The sequence below is a fragment of the Sminthopsis crassicaudata genome, chromosome 1 (assembly GCF_048593235.1).
Source record: "Sminthopsis crassicaudata isolate SCR6 chromosome 1, ASM4859323v1, whole genome shotgun sequence".
Classification (NCBI taxonomy): Eukaryota; Metazoa; Chordata; class Mammalia; order Dasyuromorphia; family Dasyuridae; genus Sminthopsis; species Sminthopsis crassicaudata.
In genome coordinates this window covers 670,243,760-670,263,439 of record NC_133617.1, presented here as the reverse complement: position 1 = coordinate 670,263,439, position 19,680 = coordinate 670,243,760, and the positions used below count along the sequence as shown (strand labels likewise).

General features: G+C 46.0%; 1 protein-coding gene across 1 annotated transcript; it reads left to right on the top strand.

Annotated features, from left to right (window-relative positions):
• The first annotated feature begins 30 nt into the window (after positions 1 to 30).
• MST1 (macrophage stimulating 1) lies at positions 31 to 19,398 on the top strand. Its single transcript, XM_074283275.1, has 18 exons — positions 31 to 236; positions 2,473 to 2,611; positions 4,918 to 5,030; positions 6,015 to 6,129; positions 6,890 to 7,026; positions 7,553 to 7,673; positions 7,966 to 8,084; positions 8,570 to 8,744; positions 11,516 to 11,646; positions 11,789 to 11,891; positions 12,206 to 12,336; positions 12,915 to 12,950; positions 13,136 to 13,247; positions 13,602 to 13,679; positions 13,975 to 14,121; positions 16,406 to 16,512; positions 18,237 to 18,376; positions 18,892 to 19,398. The coding sequence occupies exons 1-18, from the start codon at positions 185 to 187 to the stop codon at positions 19,051 to 19,053; spliced, it is 2,118 nt and encodes a 705-aa protein (XP_074139376.1). The 5' UTR covers positions 31 to 184; the 3' UTR covers positions 19,054 to 19,398.
• Positions 19,399 to 19,680: the final 282 nt, after the last annotated feature.

Here is a 19,680-nt window from a genome sequence, read left to right as displayed (position 1 = left end):
TAGTCCCGCCCCTTCCCTTGGCCCAGGCTCGTGACCAGAGGCAAATGTGTTTTGAGATTGAACAGTGTGGGCTAAGGAGAGATTGTGTGGATTTGGGTGAACCTCTCCTGGATTAAGGGGGGATAGAAGAGAGGCAGAAAGGTGCCCAGGATCAACCTAATCTGAAAATCCTACAACAGAGAGGATGTGGCTCTTCATGGTCTTCCTGCCTTCAGTCCTATGTGCCAGTGCTCCAGGTGAGTTCCTTTCAATTAATTCCTCAGGTCTGGGACAAAGGGGGGTCCAAGATTCAGATACTATTGTCCCTGCCTCTGAAGGTGGCTGTCAACCGTCCCTTTCCCTTTTCTGCCCTTGCATGCACCTATATACAATGTGCTGCTTCTCCTCTCTGGTCCCCACCAGCCATGGAATTGTTTCGCCTCATATCCATCCCTATGGGACCATACCGATACCTATGGCCCTAAGAAGCTATGACTCCAATAAATCCACTTTAGCTAACACACACACACACAGTCACTAACACAGTCCCAGCTTAACTAGGACATTTTGGGAAAGCACTGCCAACTTGCTAAGACTCTGAACACAAAAGGTACCTTTGGTGGAGGGGCTGGGAAGGAACCCCAGCCTCAGCTGGTGACTAACCGACCCACTCTACTTCACATTTTCTTTGTGAACAAACTCCACACTGGTGGCATCCTATTTAACTTAATTCCCCATAAACAGGAGTTAGGGTCAGCTGTTTCTTCACCCTGGTTATCCCAGGGCAGCAGCAAAATTAGAGCAAACAGTTGGATGTTTTTTGCTACTTCCTCCTATTAAACCCCCTCACACACATGCACACACCAACTTCCACAAAAACTCTTAAGTGTCTCATTAGCACTGCAAGGGAACCTTACAGTCTAACTTTCTTCTGTTTGTAAAAGATCTCTGTAACACAAGCAGCTTTGTCTAGATACATCTCTGTTTCCTTCCAGTTCAAAAATCTATGATCCTGTGAGCCTTAGTTTTGCATCAGAGGAAACTGAGACTGGAAAAGGGAAGGGGAGTATTCGTTACTTTTAATCGAAATTCTGAAATTGATTCTGAGCTGACAGCCCAACTCTCAGAGATTTATAGATGATCAAAAGATGCAAAGGGACCTTAGAAACCATCCTGGTCAACCCTCCCACTTTATGGAAGTGGAAACTAGAATTAATGTCACAAGGGGGTGGGGAAGCTGCCCATTTTCCAACCATTAAAAATATATATATTGGTCTCTCATGGGAGCAGAGGGGTCTGGGGAGCCCTGATTTTGCAGATCAGAAGGCTCTGTTCTAATGGCTCAGCATAAGGAATTAAGTAGGAAGTGTAGCTTTGGTCGTCCCAAGCAAATATTGGCCCCAGGCTAATGTCCAATCACCACCTTAACTCCAGTTCTGCTCCAAGGCAGAGTTTAAGTATTTTAGGGGGGCAAATCTTTGAGGAAAGAAAACCCTTGGGGAGGTATTTCCAGAAAAGCCAGGTCATCCAGCTCGGGGGCTCAATATCCAGTTTTCTGCTAAACTAGAAGCAGAACCTCTCTGATCATGACTTGGCTTCTGGAAGTTTTTCTTCCCCTGAGCAGCTCCACAGGGCCTCCCACTCTATCATCACAGAGAGCCTGCCATAGTCAGCCTTGCTCTCCTGTCCCTTTGGTTCCAGGACTTGGGACTGTTTGATAAGCTCGGGAGGGCAAACATAAAAGGACAAGTAAGTTTCCCAGTGTCAGAGAAATAGATCCTTTAGCAAGAAGGAAAGCACTGTTTCATTTCCCCTGCTTTGGCCCTCTGATTGAAGGAAGTCCAGTCAGGGGAGGAAGGGGGGGAAGGGAAGTCCCCTCCGACATGATGCTGATCCCAGAAGCTGTTCCCCTTTCCTGGGCATCCTGACAATCTTTCAAGGGTGCTCTGAATACCTGATACATCAGTCAGTCTAGTAGCATTTATTAAGTACCTACAAGGCAACCAGGCACTGTTAAGCCCTGCAAGGTCAAAGAAAGCCAAAAGACACTCCTCTTTTCAAGAAGCTTATAGTCTGATGCAAGTCAGCCCTGAGGACACCTTTGCTGGTTTTCTAGGCTTGGAGGAGGGAGAGAGGAAAAAAGTCTTAGTTCTGATAGATGCACGGTGTCCTAGGAGCCCCAGAAGACAACCAAACTTCCTCCCTTCCTCCCTCTCACTGTCCTGCTGCTGGTCCCACATGGTCTACAGTCATCCTCTGCCTGGCCCTCATTCCTTTAGAGGAGTTCCAAGTCAGCCCTTTAGCATCCCCTCTTGAGGGAAATTTTCCTATGCTGAGGCAATGTTTGAGTCACCCTGTCCTGCACGGCTTTTCATGCAGACTCAGTCACACATACAAATACACTCATCTGCAGGCATTCCTTGAACACATGCCCAACAAGGGAATAGGAGACCTGTCCACCCTTTGTTCAGTGTCCCTCTCTGTGGCCTCCAGGAATAAGATCCTCACTCAATGACTTCCAGTCCTTGACTGCCACGGAGCTGCGTCACCCATCCCACCAACCGGACGGTCAGGAGAAGACAATGGATGTGGAAGAGTGTGCCCGGCTCTGTAACCAGCTCCTGACCTGCCGGTGAGAAGGGATGGGAAGGAGGAGAGACCAGAAGGATCCTTGACTCCTCCTCAGATCCCCATTCCCCCCCCCCCCCCCCGGGAAGATCTTCTGCTCCTTGTTCCCAGATGCCCTGCTCTTCCCACTCTAGCTCTGAGATAGATCTGGACTGAAGGTCTTGCTGAGCTTGTCTAGGTGCCTCCTTCTCTCCTGAACCGGTCCAGGGGACCTTTAGCCTTTGGCCTCAGACTCCTTTACTAATTTCTAACCTCCACAGGTCACGGTGCCCCAAACCAGGTATTCACTCTCAAGGGTCATAGATCACAGATTAGAACCAGCAGGGACCTTAGAGACTACTGATTCCATTCACTTTACAGACAAGGAAACTGAAGCCCAGGGGCATATAGCTGAGTGTGTCTGATTGAAGGGCTCTATATATTACTCCAAGCTACCTTTCCCTTTTGGTTGCTGAGCCTATGGAGTTCACCGGACTCAAATAGCAGCTAACCTTGCTTTTGAATTATTTTTCTTTTTTCTCTTGTCTCTGCTGGACATCCAAGTCTGGCTTATGCTTCATCCTTCCCTTCTAGCCTATATCCATTTATTTTATACCACTTGAGTGGGACTTTCTAGGATTTAATGATAAGGACGGTGAAAATATATACATTCAGAAACCATACACCAGAGTAAAGTCATCCCAAATGACTATGGAAGAAAATGACCCCATCCCAGATGGAGTGTTAATAATAGTAATAGTTACTCCCATTTTTGTGCCATTTTAAGGTATATTCAACACTTTACTCTTAGCAATTCTGATATAGGTAGTACATTTTTATTATCCCCTTTTTACATATAAGTAAATTTAGTTGGAAGAGGTTAGTGATTTGCCCAGAATCACACAGCCAGTAAGTGTTTGAGCCTGGATTTGAACTCAAGTCATTCTAACTCTAGCCTAGCACCTACCCACTAGTCCACTAAACAACCTAGAGGTTAAATGACCCTGGGTGACAGATTTACTAAATGTCTGTGTCTGGATTAAAATTCATTTCTTCTTGACTGTCAGGATAGTACTGTATCCACTGGACCACATAGCTGCCTACTTCTCCAAGCTTACTAACTAATTAAATTTTATCTCCCCAATGTCATTTGATACAACAACCAATGAATTCCCAAAGTTCACAAGATACTATCTTTTTTTGATACTAGCTTTCATCCTATAGTTAAAAGCTCTAGGTGTTTAGCCACTGAGTACCCTAAAGGAGTTTGGCCTCACATTTTATAATTGCGTTTTATTTTTCAAATACATGCAAAAATAGTTTTCAATATTCACCCTTGTAAAACCTTGTGGTCCAAATTTTTCTCCCTCCCTTCCCACTTCTTTTCTCCCCTAGACAGCAAGTAATTCAATATAGGTTAAATATGGGCAATTCTTTTAAACATATTTCCACATTTATTATGCTGCAAAAGCAAAATCAGATCAAAAAGGAAAAAAAATGAGAAAGAAAAAAAAAGCAAGCAAACAACAACAACAAAAGGTGAAAATACTATGTTGTGATCCAAATTCAGTCCCCATAGTCCTCTTACTGTATCCAGATGGTTCTCTCCATCACAAGTCTATTGGAATTGCCATGAATCACCTCATTGTCGAAAAGAGCTAAGTGCATCACTGTGGATCATCACATAATCTTCTTGTTGCTGTGTACAATGTTCTTTTGGTTCTGCTCACTTCATTTAGTATTAGTTCATGTAAGTCTCTAAGTCTTTCTGACTGATTCTAGGACATCAGGGCACTTTTCTTTGACTGCTGATCATTTCTTATAGATGGACATCCCCATCTGATGAACATCCACTCAGTTTTCAGTTCCTTGCCACTACAAAAAGATCAGCCTCACATTTTAAAAGTCCTTTTTCCAGAGCTTCTACCCCTTTCCTCCCACTCAGTCCATATGCATAACCCATTGCCATACTAAGCATATCCCTCACTATAGCCCTATATCTCTGGATTTAGAGCTAAAACTATAAAAACCAGAGGAAGTAACTTCCAACATGGGGCAAATGAAAGAAGAAAGGGCCTAGATTCAGATCCTATTTCAATGAGGTATGAGAAAAGCTTACAGAACTACTCTGCTTCTCCAGGATGCAAGTTTAGGTCCCAGGAACTTAGTACAGGGTTGTTTCTTTTTCTCTCCCTTGGAGGGTCTTTTGCCCCCAGTCCATGGGCTTAGAAGCTCCAAGAATCTGTTCCCAAAGTCCTAGATCCATATATTAGAAGAGGGAGGGAAAGGTTCCAAGGCCCTCAATCTGATGGTTTCTGATCATACCCCCAGGGCTTTCCACTATATCCCAAGGCACCAGAGATGCCAGCTGTTGTCCTGGACCCAAAACTCTGCCCAGGCCCAGCTCCACAAGAATGTACAGTATGATCTCTACCAGAAGAAAGGTGAGCCCAGCTTGGGGACAAGGGCTGGAAGAAGGCATTGGCAGCTTGGAAGTAGTGGAGATAAACAGCTCAGAACAGCTAACTTCCTAGAAATCAGGATGAAATAACAAAAGCTCATCAGAGGGCAGTGGTCTTGGAGATAGTTAATATAAATAGGGTTCACCTAGACAGAAGAAAATCAGGAATTGTTGGTGGGCAGTGATTCCCCTGATTTATTACCCGTCTCCTTGGATGCTTCACCCCAGACTTCTTTCCCCAAAGAGCTGGTTACATACTTTTCACCTCATCCTGAATCACAGAGACTTTAATTAATCTTATAAAGCATTTTAAGATGTCAGCTACTTTTGAGGAACTGTCCTTGGTGCTGGGGAACAAAAATGTTTTTAAATGGCATTGCCTTTACACTCTAAGAGTTGATAGCCTAATGAAGGTGGAGGTAATTATGAGGTAATGTGTTACAGTGAAAAGAAAGCCTGGGTTCAAATTCCATCTTACTTATTCTCTCATTTCTTCATTTGTAAAATAAGAGAGTTGGACTAAATGGCTTTCGAGGCCCCTCTCTGATCTACAGCCATGATCCTGTATACAAAATTAGCTATAGTACAAAGGAGATTGACATAAAGGCTAAGGAGAGAAGAAAGAACACTTTCAGGAGGGAAAGGGAGAAGTGTTAAGGGAGGCTTCCTGGAGGAGCTAGCCATTCACATAGGTCCTGAAGGAAGGATGGGACTTCAGCAGAAAGGTGCTGGGGGAAATAGGAGAGGAAGTCCTTTTCAGAAAAGGAGGGCAGTGTGAGGACCACCTGGATGTGGAGTGCAACAGAGTAAGATAATAACAGAGCAGCCCAAGAGTGATCCATTTTCACTTGAGCAGGTAAAGGGGAACAGGATGGCTTGGAGACTGATTGCCTGGGACCTTGTCTAGCCTATTAGGTCCAGACCTCTGAGACTATTTGGCCTTGGACTGATGGGGTATCTTCCACAGATTATGTGCGGGATTGCATCGTGAACAACGGGATCAATTACCGGGGCACTGTTGGGATCACTGCTGAGGGCCTCTCCTGCCAACACTGGAACCACAAATTCCCGACAGACCACAAGTTCGAGCTATTCTGGGCACTGGGCTGGGGAAAAGGGAGAAGGAGGGACTCAGGGCAAGAGGCTGTTATTTCCCCACTCCCCTAAAGGCCAGACTCCAGGGCAGATCCAGAATTCAAGGATAAAGCTGGGCAGGTCCCATTCCTTAAGAAAAGGCAACCAAAAATATTCCCTGATCAGACAAAGGATAAAGCCAGGACTGGGGAAGGGAAGCAAAGTGGACTTTGGAGAAGTTAAGAAATCTGGCAAGTTCTCAGGAAAAGAATCCTTCTTGCCCCCTGGTGTGATGCCCCCATGCTGAGCTGTGTCCATGATGCCCTAGCCCCAGGATTTCCACTGGGAGACACATCAATAAAAGCCACTTTCCCTGGAGCGCTATTCCTCAATCCCTCCTTCTTTCCACCTTTGGCATGACTGGGCATAGAAGGAGGTAGCTCAGTGCCCCCTTCCCATGGGGGGTTGACTCCAGAAGGTAAGGACCGGAAGAGACTTCAGAAAACACTTAGCCTGTGCAGCAGTTACCTTCCCCACACCCTTGATAAGACATCAGCCAGACCCTAGTGAGGGGAAGCTCACTACCTTCCAAGTTCATTTTTAGACAGCTGATTGTTAGGAAGTTTTTCCTTACATTGAAGTTAGATCTGACTCCTTGAACCTTCCACTTTCATGTCCTGCTAAGGAGAACATGTTTAATCTTTCTCTCCTATAATAGATCTTCAAATACTTGAGGGCCATGATAGAATTCCCCCCTTCCCTCCTCAGGTACATCCCAACTCTCCAAAATGGGCTGGAGAAGAACTACTGCCGTAACCCTGACAACGACCAGCAGGGCCCCTGGTGCTACACCACCAACCCCAAGGTCCGCTTTCAGACATGTGCTATCAAGACTTGTCAGGAGGGTGAGTCCCAGGTACTTTTTTTCCTCCTTCTCCCCATGCCAGGCCAGAGCACCTGGGAGGAGAGGCCCCTTCAGCTCCCTAAGATGTAACAGATCCCCTCACAGCATCCACCCCACTGCCTCCAGGCCCCGATGGCTTGGAATGGCCATCACTAAAGTAAAAGCAATGATTCTGATACAGCCTCTCCCACTGTTCTGGAAAACCTTGGGTCACACCCTGAGAAAGCAGATATCGCTCAAGACTCTTAATCCTTCAGGGACAAACTCTGGTTCATGGCAAAGACCACTGGACTTGGAGGTCAAAGATCTGAGTTCAAATCCTGTCCCTGCCATTTAGTAGCTTCAGGTCGTTGGCTTGGTCATTTAATTCAGTGACCTTCAAAAGATCTTTAAGATTTAAAATTGCTGCTACCAAATACACAGGTCCTGATGGTCCAGTCCTGGCACTATCTGCCCCTCAGAATGGATGGCATGAAAACCCCATAGAAACAGAGGAGTCATTTAATGCTGTGACCCTGCCCCCACAGCTACCTGCTTCACCTGTAATGGGGAGGATTATCGAGGTTCTGTAGATTACACAGAGTCCGGCAAAGAGTGTCAGCGCTGGGACCTCCAGTACCCTCACAAGCATCCCTACAAGCCCAGCAAGTACGATTCAGGACTGGAAGGGGACAGGAGGCTCTTCTTGGGCAATACAGGGGCAGGGAGTGGGGGGCCAATGCCCAGGTGTGTATGGATGGGTGGAGGGGGCCTGCTTGAGGTCCTGGGGAAGCTTAGGGTCATTGACACCACTAGCAGGCTCTCCCTTTCTCTCTGTCCTTCCTCCCATCTCCACAGGAAGATGGGGAGAATAGCAAGATTCAAGGGGCTCACTCACTCTCTGCTCTACTTCCCTGGAGGTGAGGGTGGAGGTCCTAAGGTGACACTTCTCCTGCCCCAGATATCCAGATAAAAACCTGGACGACAACTACTGCCGAAACCCGGACCATTCAGAGCGCCCCTGGTGTTATACCACAGACCCACTTCGGGAGCGAGAATTCTGCAGCATCCCCAGATGCCGTGAGCAAGCGGGGTGTAGAAGGGGGGGATCTAGACGGGGGGAAGGCCAGGCTATACCTCCCTGCCCCTTCCGCCTCCACCAGGCTCCTTAGAGCCGAGGAGTTAAAATGGAGAGTGGGGCTTGGAACTTTAGAAGTCCAGTCACAGAATTTAGAAACGCAAGGTGGGAGGAGCAGGGACTCCGAGAGAGGAAAGAACTTGCTCAAGCCCACCCCGGTAGTGAGTGGCAGGGCACGGGAATGGAGGTTTTCTGATCTAAGGCTTCCCACCAGGCAGAATGGGGTAAGGGGAGGGCAGGTTGTCACTAAGGGAGGGCTGTGCCTTCCCCAGGGTCTATCCCCAGGAAGCCTGGCCCTAGGCTGAGGGAACCATTGGGAGGATATTGTCATATTCAGAGGAGACGCCGCGGACCTTCTTGGGATGACTGGAGTCTAGGTCCTGGGGATGGGGTCTAGGTCTCACTCTAAATCCTTGGGTCTATTCAGCATCTACACGGCAGCAGCAGCCATCACTCAAACACACCACCTACAACTGCTTCAAGGGGAAGGGGGAAAACTATCGAGGAACAGCCAACACCACAGCCACAGGGATTCCCTGCCAGCGCTGGGATGCCCAGAGCCCTCACCAGCACCACTTCTTGCCTGAGAACTATGAATGCAAGTGAGTCCTGGAAAAGGAGGAGACAGAGACAGGAAGAGAGTCAGACCTAGAGAGGTAGTGATGGAGAGAGAGGCAGAGGCTGGCAAAGAGGAGAAAAACCGAACACATCATGGAGAGAGAGAAAAAGAGGAGAAAAAGAACAGAGAGAGAAAGAGGCAGAAAGATGGAGAGAGACAAAAGATGAAACAAAGATTGTGTGTGTGTGTGTGTGTGTGTGTGTGTGAGAGAGAGAGAGAGAGAGAGAGAGAGAGAGAGAGAGAGAGACAGAGACAGAGACAGAGACAGAGACAGAGAGACAGAGAGAGAGAAAGAGAGAGAGAGAGAGAGAGAGAGAGAGAGAGAGAGAGAGAGAGAGAGAGAGAGAGAGAGAGAGAGACTCATGTCTGTGTTTTCCAAACAAGGAGTGAGAATCCTCCTTCATTATGTTGCATCGTTAATCCCTTTATCCAGTACTCCCCACTTACTACATTCCATTCAGCAGTTTTCCTAAACCTTTTCTTCAAGCCCCCAAATCTATTCCAACGTGACATCACTCTATAGATGAACTTCCCTCCTAATTTACTGAGAAGGATGAGGCTCTCTGGCATGGCAACATAGGATTTAGAGCTGGCAAGGACCATAGGGAGAGCAAGTCTATAAGTTGAAGATCCAGAGACAGGGAGCAAAGACCTTGCCCAAATCTCCTGGACAGTAAATGGCTATATGTTTGGCTATGAACCCAGCACTCTTGCTGCTCCTCCATGTTTTATGGAAGAACCCTCATTACCTCTCTTCCATTCCTCAATATCTCTCTAATTTCTCTATGTGCTCAACGGCTTTTTCCCTCTATCATTCTCTTTTTTTATTTAAAAAATTATTATAGCTTTTTATTTACAAGATATATGCATGGGTAATTTTTCAGCATTGACAATTGCAAAACCTTTTGTTCCAATTTTTCCCCTCCTTCCCCCTCCCCCCCAGATGGCAGGTAGACCAATACATGTTAAATATGTTAGAGTATAAGTTAAATACAATATATGTATACATGTCCAAACAGTTATTTTGCTGTACAAAAAGAATTGGACTTTGAAATAAGGTAAAATTAACCTGAGAAGGAAATAAAAAATGCAGGCAGACAAAAATAGAGGGATTGGGAATTCTATGTAGTAGTTCATAGTCATCTCTCAGAGTTCTCCCGCTGGGTGTAGCTGGTTCAGTTCATTACTGCTCTATTGGAGCTGATTTGGTTCATCTCATTGTTGAAGTCCCTCTGTCATTCTCAAAGGAAAAAGTAATCCTCTTCTTTGTTTCTAGAGATGCCCGTCTTGCCCATCTTCTCTTAGGCTTCTCTTTCTCTGTTGGTTCTTGCTCTACTGCTTAAAAACATAATTACATTACCCTTCACATGCTCAAAATCTCTTCTTTCCATCCTTTTATATTCTCAAATTATATTCTCCCCTTTATTGACTTTGGCCAAGCATTTGTTAAGTACCTGGGATGTAGAGAGATGAAGAAGTAAAGTTTTCCTTCTAGATAAGATCCTGCGATGAACTTTTGGATGCTGGTAGCATCCCTTCTTCAGCAAATAGAAACAAATTAATTTGATGTGCAGAGAGCAAGAATAATCAGGAAGTGACCAAATGGCCTATTTCCTTCCCTGGCCCAAATCTACCCTTTTCCCTTCCCCGACAGTGGCTTCTTAGTAATGCCTTTTAGTATCTCAGGATCTCTTTCTTCTCTCCCTTCTGTATAAGGGATCTAGTGTTCTGAGCTCTGAGTTCTCCTCTATCCCCTCCACAAGAACTGTCTTTAAAAGGTGATCTGACAAAAGATATGAACAGATAATTTTCAGATGAGGAAATTAAATTCATATATAGTCACATGAAAAAAGTGCTCTAAATCACTATTGTTTAGAGAAATGCAGAGAATAATTCTGAGAAAGCATTTCAAATCTAATCAAATTGGCTAAGATAAAAGGAAAAGATAATAACAAATATTGGAGGGAATGTGGGAAAACTGGAACATCATTGATGGAGCTGTGAAATAATTCAACCATTCTGCAAAGCAATTTGGGAGTGGCTATTAAACTGTGCATGCCCTTTGTTCCATCAGAGGCTTTACTGGGTTATGTATCCCAAAGAGATCACGAAAAAGGGGAAAGCACCCACTCGTGCAAAATGTTTGTAGCACTTTTTGTGATGGCAAATAATTGGAAAACCAGTAGATGTCTATCAATTGAGGAATGGCTGAATTAGTTATGGTATATGAAAGTAATGGAATATTATTGTTCTATAAAAATGATGAACAGGCTGATTTAGAAAGATTTGGAAAGATTTACATCAATTGATGTTGAGCAAAACATGGAAAGCAGGAAAACATTGTTCACCGCAACAGCAAGATTGGGTGATGATTAGCTATAATAAATGTGGTTCTCTTCAGCATTTCAGTGGTCCAAGGCAATCCCAATAAACTTTGAATGGAAAAGACTATCTCCATCTAGAGAGAGAACCATGGAAGCTGAATGTAGATCAACACATGCTATATTCACTTTTTTTCCTTTTTTTTTTTTTGTCATAGTTTTCCCCTTTTGTTCTGATTTTCTCTCTCAAAATATTTTATATGAAAATATATAAGTGAACATGTATCACAAAAATTGTTGTTTTACATGTAACTGGGGGGAAATATACATATATACACATATATACATACATATATTTTTAAATAGTTGATCTGAAGATGCCTTTTAAGTCTGTTGCCCTGGGCTCAGGAATTACTATTTATTCCATCCCCAGGGACTTACGGGAAAATTTCTGTCGGAACCCAGATGGTTCAGAGGCCCCCTGGTGCTTTACTTCTCGGTCTAGCATGCGTGTAGCCTACTGTTTCCAAATCAAGCGCTGTACTGATGACATCAAGGTAGAAGGTAAGGGCGGGGAGTGGGAGACTGGGAAGCAGGTTTTTCCTGAAGACCCAAAGTACCTTTGTTCCTATCCTTCCCCTTAAACCTCTCTCACCATGGTCATTTGGAGGGTAATGACCTTCTCTGCTTTGCCTTGGTTCCACAGACTGTTATTATGAAAATGGGGAGCAGTACCGGGGTTCTGTCAGTAAGACCCGGAAGGGAATCATCTGCCAGCACTGGTCCCAGAAGACTCCTCACCAGCCTCAGTGAGCCTTGAGGGGTGGGAAGGGGTTTTTAGAGGAGAGGGAAGGAAGGATATCATTTCTGGTTTCCTTCAAATTTCAGCCCCTAGCTCTTCAAGCCCACCCTGCTTAAATTTGGTCCTTACTTGGGACCCTCTGTCTATTCTTTCCCAACCCTGCCCATGACTTTTAAAGACTGAAGGATCAAAGAAGGTGATGAAAGTCTCTCAGATAAGAGAGCTCTGGAGGCAAATCACAGATTAGGTGAGCCTCCAAGGGGCTAGAAGGCTGATTTGGAACTTCCAGCTCTTCAATCTCTCCACCACTCTCCTCTCAAGGTTCACACCGACCACTGATCCACAGCTCGAAGAGAATTTCTGTCGGAACCCAGATGGAGACAGATACGGTCCTTGGTGCTACACTATGGACCCTGGAACCCCATTTGACTACTGTGCCCTCAAGCCCTGCAGTGAGTCCCCTTACCCCACCCTGTCCCCAAATAGACCAGCCTGCTATTTGTTGGTTTGCAAGGATCAAGATTTTTACACATGAATCAACCAGCAAGCATTTTACTGCGCTTTGTGTCCAGAAAACATGTTTACAATATGGGTCCTGCCCTCACAAAGTTTATAATCTAGCGGGGAAAAGAAGACTCCCATCTGGAGATGAGATAAAGTAATAACAGGGTTTAGATCTAGAAGAGATCCTCAAGGATAATGTTTTGTTTTATAGGTGAGAAAATTGAATTCGGATTCAAACCTAGATTCTCTGATTAATCTAGTCCTGTCCACTATTCCAAACTGCCTTTCAAGGGCTGGATTCTCTCCCAAGGAGGACTAGACCACGGGAGATGACTTCAGAGGAGAGATTACTTCCACAGGAAGAGATCACTGTGGCTGGGGTGGGGTGGGGTGGGATGGGGAAAGGTGTCACTGGCTAGACTCCCCCTCACACCAAGGGATTTGGGTTTCTCACTCTCTTGAGAGTAGAATCTGACCTAGATATTGCTTTTGGGACTTACTTCTTATCTCACCTTTATCCTTTCAGGTAGTGACCCAAACACATCCATCCTGGCGACCTCAGGTAACCTAGAGCCTGCCCACCTGCCAACTCCCCCTGCTTTTTGTGGCCCCAGAAGTTGTGCTCCCCATGCCTGCCTCTTCCCTGACCCTTAATCCCTCTTTGCCTCAGGTACTCTGAGGGCACACAGGACTCTCCTCCTCCCCTACTCCCAGCTCTCAACCCTTTTTCTCTCCCCCTGCCTCCAGATCCAGTGATCTTTGAGGAGTGTGGCAAAAGGGAGGAACGTAAATCGAACAAGTTACGGATCGTGGGGGGATTGCCTGGCAATTCGCCCTGGACAGTGAGCTTGAGGAACCGGTGGGTCTCTCCCCCCAGCAGGTTGGGGTCTGTCCTTTGGCACCTCCCCTGTAGCTTGCGGGGTGAGAGCTGTCTAGGATCCTCAGATGGGACTTGAAACCAGCCTTTGCTTTTGAGTTGCTATGGGTGTTTATTAATTGCCATTGATAACGGGCCAGGCCCTGTGCCTTCAGGACAGCTGGTTCATCACAGCATCTGCCTTTTTCACAAAGGCAGGTTGACCCCATCATCACATCTGACCTTTGCAGGAGGAGCTCTTGGGGAAATGGTCCCAAACACTGTGGTGGGGGGGGGGGAGCTCTGCCATCTCCATCCTAACTCCCCCTTACTGCACTCTCCCTTACTGTATCCTAGGCAGGGCCAGCACTTCTGCGGGGGGTCCCTGGTGAAGGACCAGTGGGTGGTCTCGGCTCTGCAGTGCTTTTCCTCCTGGTAAGAGACCTCGTCTGCTTCTCAGTGAATCACAGGGTACCAGTTAGGGCCAGCCACCACCACTCCCTTAGTCCTCCTGAGTCACCGTGAGCCAGATGCACAGTGATTGCAGTTGGGCCTTCCTAGGCCTGTGTGACCTATTCTCTGAGCTAACTCCCAGCTGCTTTTGCCCCTTTACAATGACCCCCTCACCTCCCTCATCAGGCTTGGAAGTTCCCTGGGATAAGGGGGGGAAGAGGGACAGTCTAGTCTGGCTGCAGAGAACTCAGGGAGGACTCCGATTGCTCTACTCCAGCCATAGCTCCCTCGTGGGCTACGAGGCCTGGCTGGGCACCCTTTTTAAGGACCCTCAGCCCAGCGATCCTGGACTACAAAAGATTCCCCTGATGCAGATAGTGTGCGGTCCTCCAGGCTCCCAGCTCGTCATGATCAAACTAGAAAGGTACTTGGATGGGTGGCGGATTAGGGCCTTCCAGCCACAGTGGGGCTGTGAGCACAGGCCTGGTCCCTCCTGAATCAGATTCTGGTGATGGTGGGAACTGGGGACCTGCTTTGTTTTTCTTCACTGGGGTTAAGTAGTTTGCTAAAGAAGATGACCACATGGGATTTGGGTAGAATGTCCCATTTCTATCCAGGGAGGACAGAAGTTAGGGTCTCAGGCCCTAAATCTCAGATTTCATCTCCCTAAAGTTGAGCTATAGAAGATTAGCCTTTGGTTCTATCTTTTTACTCCATTTTTTCCCTTTCTTACACATCAACTTTTTTTTTTCTTCCCCTTGTTGTTAGCTAAATACTTGAGATTACAAGAATGTTTTCTTAAGTGTATTCACAAAATTAATGAGAATATGCCATTCAACCGGTCAAAGGAACTTAAGAAATTAAAATGAGGAAGAGGCACAGGGATTTGCCCAGTCCTAAACTAATCAGCGTTTCAACTGGCTTTTGCACCCCGGGCATGGTTTAGATGGACTTCATTCTCTCTAGGTTCAAGTGTCTGAAACTGCTGACCCTGGCACATCCCATCAATCCCCCAGTAATTTCTGAAATATGCTAGCTTGATTTTATTGGTCCATTTTATCACCCCAGAGGAATCCCAAAGGGAATCTGAGAACACTATGAGTTGTGTATCCTCTGCCCACATTTCTTTGAAATCATTTAGTTCACTACTGTTCCCCTCCCAAGAGATAACCAAGAAAATTCAAAATAAATGCGATTTTTTTTCTATCCCCTTAAAAATAAGAATAATTTAGAGCAATACTCAGATCACCCCAAGTTAATCAAAATCTACCTGCCAAGCATGGAGGATCATCCATGAAAAATAAAGGCACCTGGAACTAGAGTTGTATATGGAAAATACTCTGTTTGCGAAGGTGCTGGCCATCATTATCATTATTTGGAGGAGTCCAGATCTATGATTTCACCTGTTTCCAGTGTAGACAGTTTCCACTCACTGGATATGCATCTCTACCAATGAATTTCTGCCAACTGTCTGTAATTTATAATGTAAGAGAGCTTTCAGGACAGAGACAAGTTTAAAACAGTCTTTCATTCTATCCACGAAGAGACCATATGTATACATTTATATTTAAGTATATATACACATGTGTTATATGTTTAAATACAAGTATATCCAGAGTACATGTCAAATAAATATAAGGTAATTAGGAGGAGGGAAAGAGAGGTCACTACAAGATGGGAAATCAGGAAAAACTTTGTGGAGATGGTACTTGTGCTGAGTTTTGCAAGTTTTTAAAACTCGGGGCTGAGGAAAGAATGCATTCCAGCATAGGGAACGTCCATTGCAAAAACAGGCAGATGGAAATGGAGAATGTGCACAAAGAATAGTGCTCTCACTGGTTTAGCTGAGCATATAATAGGCCTGGAAAGGTGGGTGGGAACAGGTCATAGAGGGCCTTACATGCCAGGGAGCTATCCTGGAGACAATGGGGAGCTATTTGTATGGGAGGATAGTGGTCAGCCCAGCAGTTTGAGGAGAATGGCTTGAAACAGACTTGAGGCAGGGAGAGACCCAGAAGGCTACTGAAAAGCCCAGGTGAGAGAGGACGAGGGCCAAAGGAGGAAGGGGCCAAAGGTGAGAGATGGAGAAGGAGGAATTACAAGACTAGGCAGCTGGCTCTGATGGGTGGTGAGTGAGGATAAGGGGCTGAACCTTGGTGACTGGAGTGACAGTGATAGCGCTGACAGAAATGGGAAAACTCAGGAGACAGGACTAGGGAGGAAGATGAGTTCTGTTTTGAGCACACTGATTTTGGGATACCTCTGAGACATCAGGCAGTGGGAGAAGTGGGACTGGACCTCTGGAGAGACTGGCTGTCTCTGTCTTAAAAATAGGCATTTGTAAAATGTCCTTTATGCCTCATAACAGCCTTGTGAGGCAGGAACTCATTATTCTCATTCTCCATTTTTTCCTCATTTTCTCTTCCTTTCGTGGATGAGGAAACCTTTGCTCAGAGAAGTGACTTGCTAGCTAGCTAGCACTGAAGATGACATTGAGATCCAGTCCTCCCCACTCACGAGTCCTGACTGTCCCCAGGGTCACCTCCCTTTCCGTCCCCCCAGCTGCAGTGTGATGTTCCCCCACCAGCTCCTCCCTGGGTAGATCCAGTGCAGGAGCTGAGGTGTTCCCGCACCAGGGCTATTTGTTGGCCCAGAAGTGCAGGCTCTGGGTTGCCCTTGGGCTTTTTTCTCTTTTGTGCTCTCTGCAGACCCGCAGTGCTTAACAGCCGTGTGGCCCTAATTTGCCTGCCTCCTGAAAACTACGTGGTGCCTAGTAAAACCGAGTGCGAGATTGCTGGATGGGGAGAGACTAATGGTAAGGAACAGGATGGTCCCAGAGGGTACCTTAACCCTTATGTCCCTCCATTAATACTCCCCTTCAGAAGCCCCTCTTTGATTAGATCTTCTTCCTCCTGCTGCTGTCTAAATGCCAGCATTGCCCAAGGATCATTACTTTTGTCTCCTGCTTTCCTCTTTCTACATGTTGTCAAACTCATCTGCCTTAATGGATTCAATAACTATCTGTGTGTAGATGACTTTCAAATCTCTTCCGAGCTCCATCCGCCTCTGGGTCCACTTAGATGTCCCACTGGCTCCTCAACTCAACAACTCCTGAGCCAAAAACTCATCTCTTCCCCAAAGCAGCCTCTCCTCCTGCCTTCCCTGACTCTTTTAGAAATACCCGTTTTCCCTGTCTCATTCTCAAAAGATTTTAACTCGTCCCTCTTCCAACCAGAGTTGGTCATTTACCAAGGTTAAGGTTTTTTTTTCATCTCTCATTTCCTTGCCCCCCACTACATTTCTACTGCTATCACCTTAGTAGAGAGCTTCATCCCCTTTATCTGGCTTATTACAATATCCTCTTAATTATTTCAATTCAATTCAACAAGTCTACTATGAGAAGGGCACAGCTTCAGCCCCCTTCTCCACTTTAGATAGAATTTTGAAATTACTTCTCTGGGCACAAACATCTTCCGCTCAAAAATCTTATCTGCGTCCCTTTCCCTCCCTCCTCCTTCATAAAAGTGAGGTTTCAAACTCCTTGGCCTAACTTAGCATTCAGGGTCCTGCAGGATCTGGTCCCTCCTATTTCTCTCTCCAAACGTGCCTTGTATCATTCTTCCTCACACTTTGCTTAACAGGGTTCTCGGGAGATGGAATTTTCCCCTCCCTCGTTGGTAGAACTTAGGTCCTACCCATCCTTTATCCATCTTCCTTCCCATGTCGGGGAGCAGGATGGCACAGTGGAAAGATCACTTCTGGATCACTCCTAACAAGGAAAAGAATGGGCAAACAGGTTATCTCAGGTTACCCAGTTAATCCAAGTCTATGGCTTTTTTGAGTTCCCAAGCTGGAGGTAATTTTCTTTTTTTCTTTACATTTTTTTTTCATTGAACAAAAATCTATTTCCTTTCTTTTAATTCTCCTGTCTCACTGGGAAAATGTCATCAATATGCTTAGTCAAGAAAAGAAAATTCCCACATTGGCCAAATCCCCAAAATGTTTCTCACTCAGAAGTATGCCTGTCACCACTGTCAAGAAGAGAATAGAATGAGTTATCTAGAACGTGGGTGATCACAGCTCTTAATTCTTCTAAAGTTGTTTGTCTTTAACATGCTGCTACTGGATAAATTGTCCTGGCTCTGCTTAATTCCCTCTGCAACAGTTCATATGTCTTCCCAATTTTCTCTGAAGCCATCCCTTTCATCATACATAATGGTATTCCATTACATTCATATGCCATAATCGGTTCAGTCATTCCATAATTGATGGGCATGCCTTTAATTTCTACTGCTTTACCTCCACAGAGAGCTTCTGTGAATATTTTTGTGTCTGGGTCCTTCCTTTTCCTCTTCCATTGATCTCTGTGGAGTTCAGCCGAGTGGTGATTTTTTCTGGTTTCAAGGGCATAGATGTTTTCCTAGAATGCCTAACTGGTTCCTTCTCCTTCTATTCTGCTCTCTGAGGCAGGAAGTTGCAGTGTGGGGCCTTTCACTGGCTAGGTGGTGGAAGGTATCAGACCACCCTATTTTTCCCTAGGAACTGGCAATGAGACGGTATTGAATGTCGCCAAACTTCAGGTCATCACCAACGAGGAATGTAACATCAAGCATCGGGGCAAGGTGAAAAAGAACGAGTTATGCACTAGGAGCCCGATGGTCCCAGTAGGGGCCTGTGAGGTACGGCGAGATGGGGGCTGGGGTAAGCAGGGAGGTGGCAAGGTAGAGGGGGCTGCCCTAGTGAACTTTGTTACCTAGATAACATACCCCTTGGGTGTACTGACAGCTGAGCACCAAGCAATGAAGCTTATGTTTGGGAAGAATCCTATCCCATAGGTCCTTTTCTGAGGCATGAAAGGAGGGAAGGAGAGTTAGTTTGAGCCCCTCCATGGTCCCTTGCATCCCACTCAGGCTCCCCACATTGGGATCCAAGAACACCGGAGCTTTGGAATAGCTTAAAAGGCCACCTAGTTCAACTGCCTTGTTTTACAGAAAGGAAGGTAAAGATCTGAGAGGTTGTGACTAGCCTAGTTACCAAAGATAGGCTCTGAAGTGCCTCCAAGTCTGGCACAGTGCACAACTTCAGTGTCTCAGGGAAGAGGTTGTGGTCTTCTTGTCCTTTTGGTAATAGTTCATCTATTCATTGTGCAATGAAGGGTTCAAGATTTCACTTGTGCCATTCCTTCTCCTTCCAGGGGGACTATGGAGGCCCACTGGCCTGCTATACCTATGACTGCTGGGTCTTGGAGGGAATCATAATCCCAAATCGTGTCTGTGCCCGCCCTGGATGGCCAGCTATCTTTGTGCGGGTCTCTAAGTATGTTGACTGGATAAACAAAGTCATAAAGTTGAGCTGAGGAAGGTGAAGAAGAAAACTCCTTTCTCCAGGGGCCTCCACACTGGCCTTTCTTTCTGTCTCTATCCATTTGGGGCTCTCACTGGTCCTTCTCTAGGACTATGAGATGCAGCTCTGGTCCGCCATCTTCAGGAGACTTTTCCTGGGGATTCCCCTTAGTAAGACCTCCCACTAAGGTTCTCTTCCAACTTGGCGTTTACGTTATGAGTCACCTGTGCTATCTACCCCACCCTAACGGAAGCTCCATGAGAGGGGGCGATTGTGCTCTCACTTTGTATCTATCTGCTGGCTTAGGACAATGCCTGTCATAGAGGAAGCCCTTAATAAATTGCTCATTGAAAACCCACTCATGCTTTCATTGTCAAGGATAGGGGACGTGGCAGCAGGATGGAAAGCAGCAAACATAAACCTTCACTGATTTTTAGGAGGCCTCAAGCTGACCCCTCCTCCCTGTGGGGCACACCCTGTAGCCCCCTCTCCCTGCTCCAGGGGAAAAGCTGAGCCACCTCACTACTGGCAGGGGTGCGGGCTCAAGGATGGGAGCTTGTGCCTAAGTGGAACAAGCTTCAGCCTTCACCAAGGCTTCCAGAGGAGAACTCTTGCTTTTCTCAAAAGAAAAGAAGCCCAG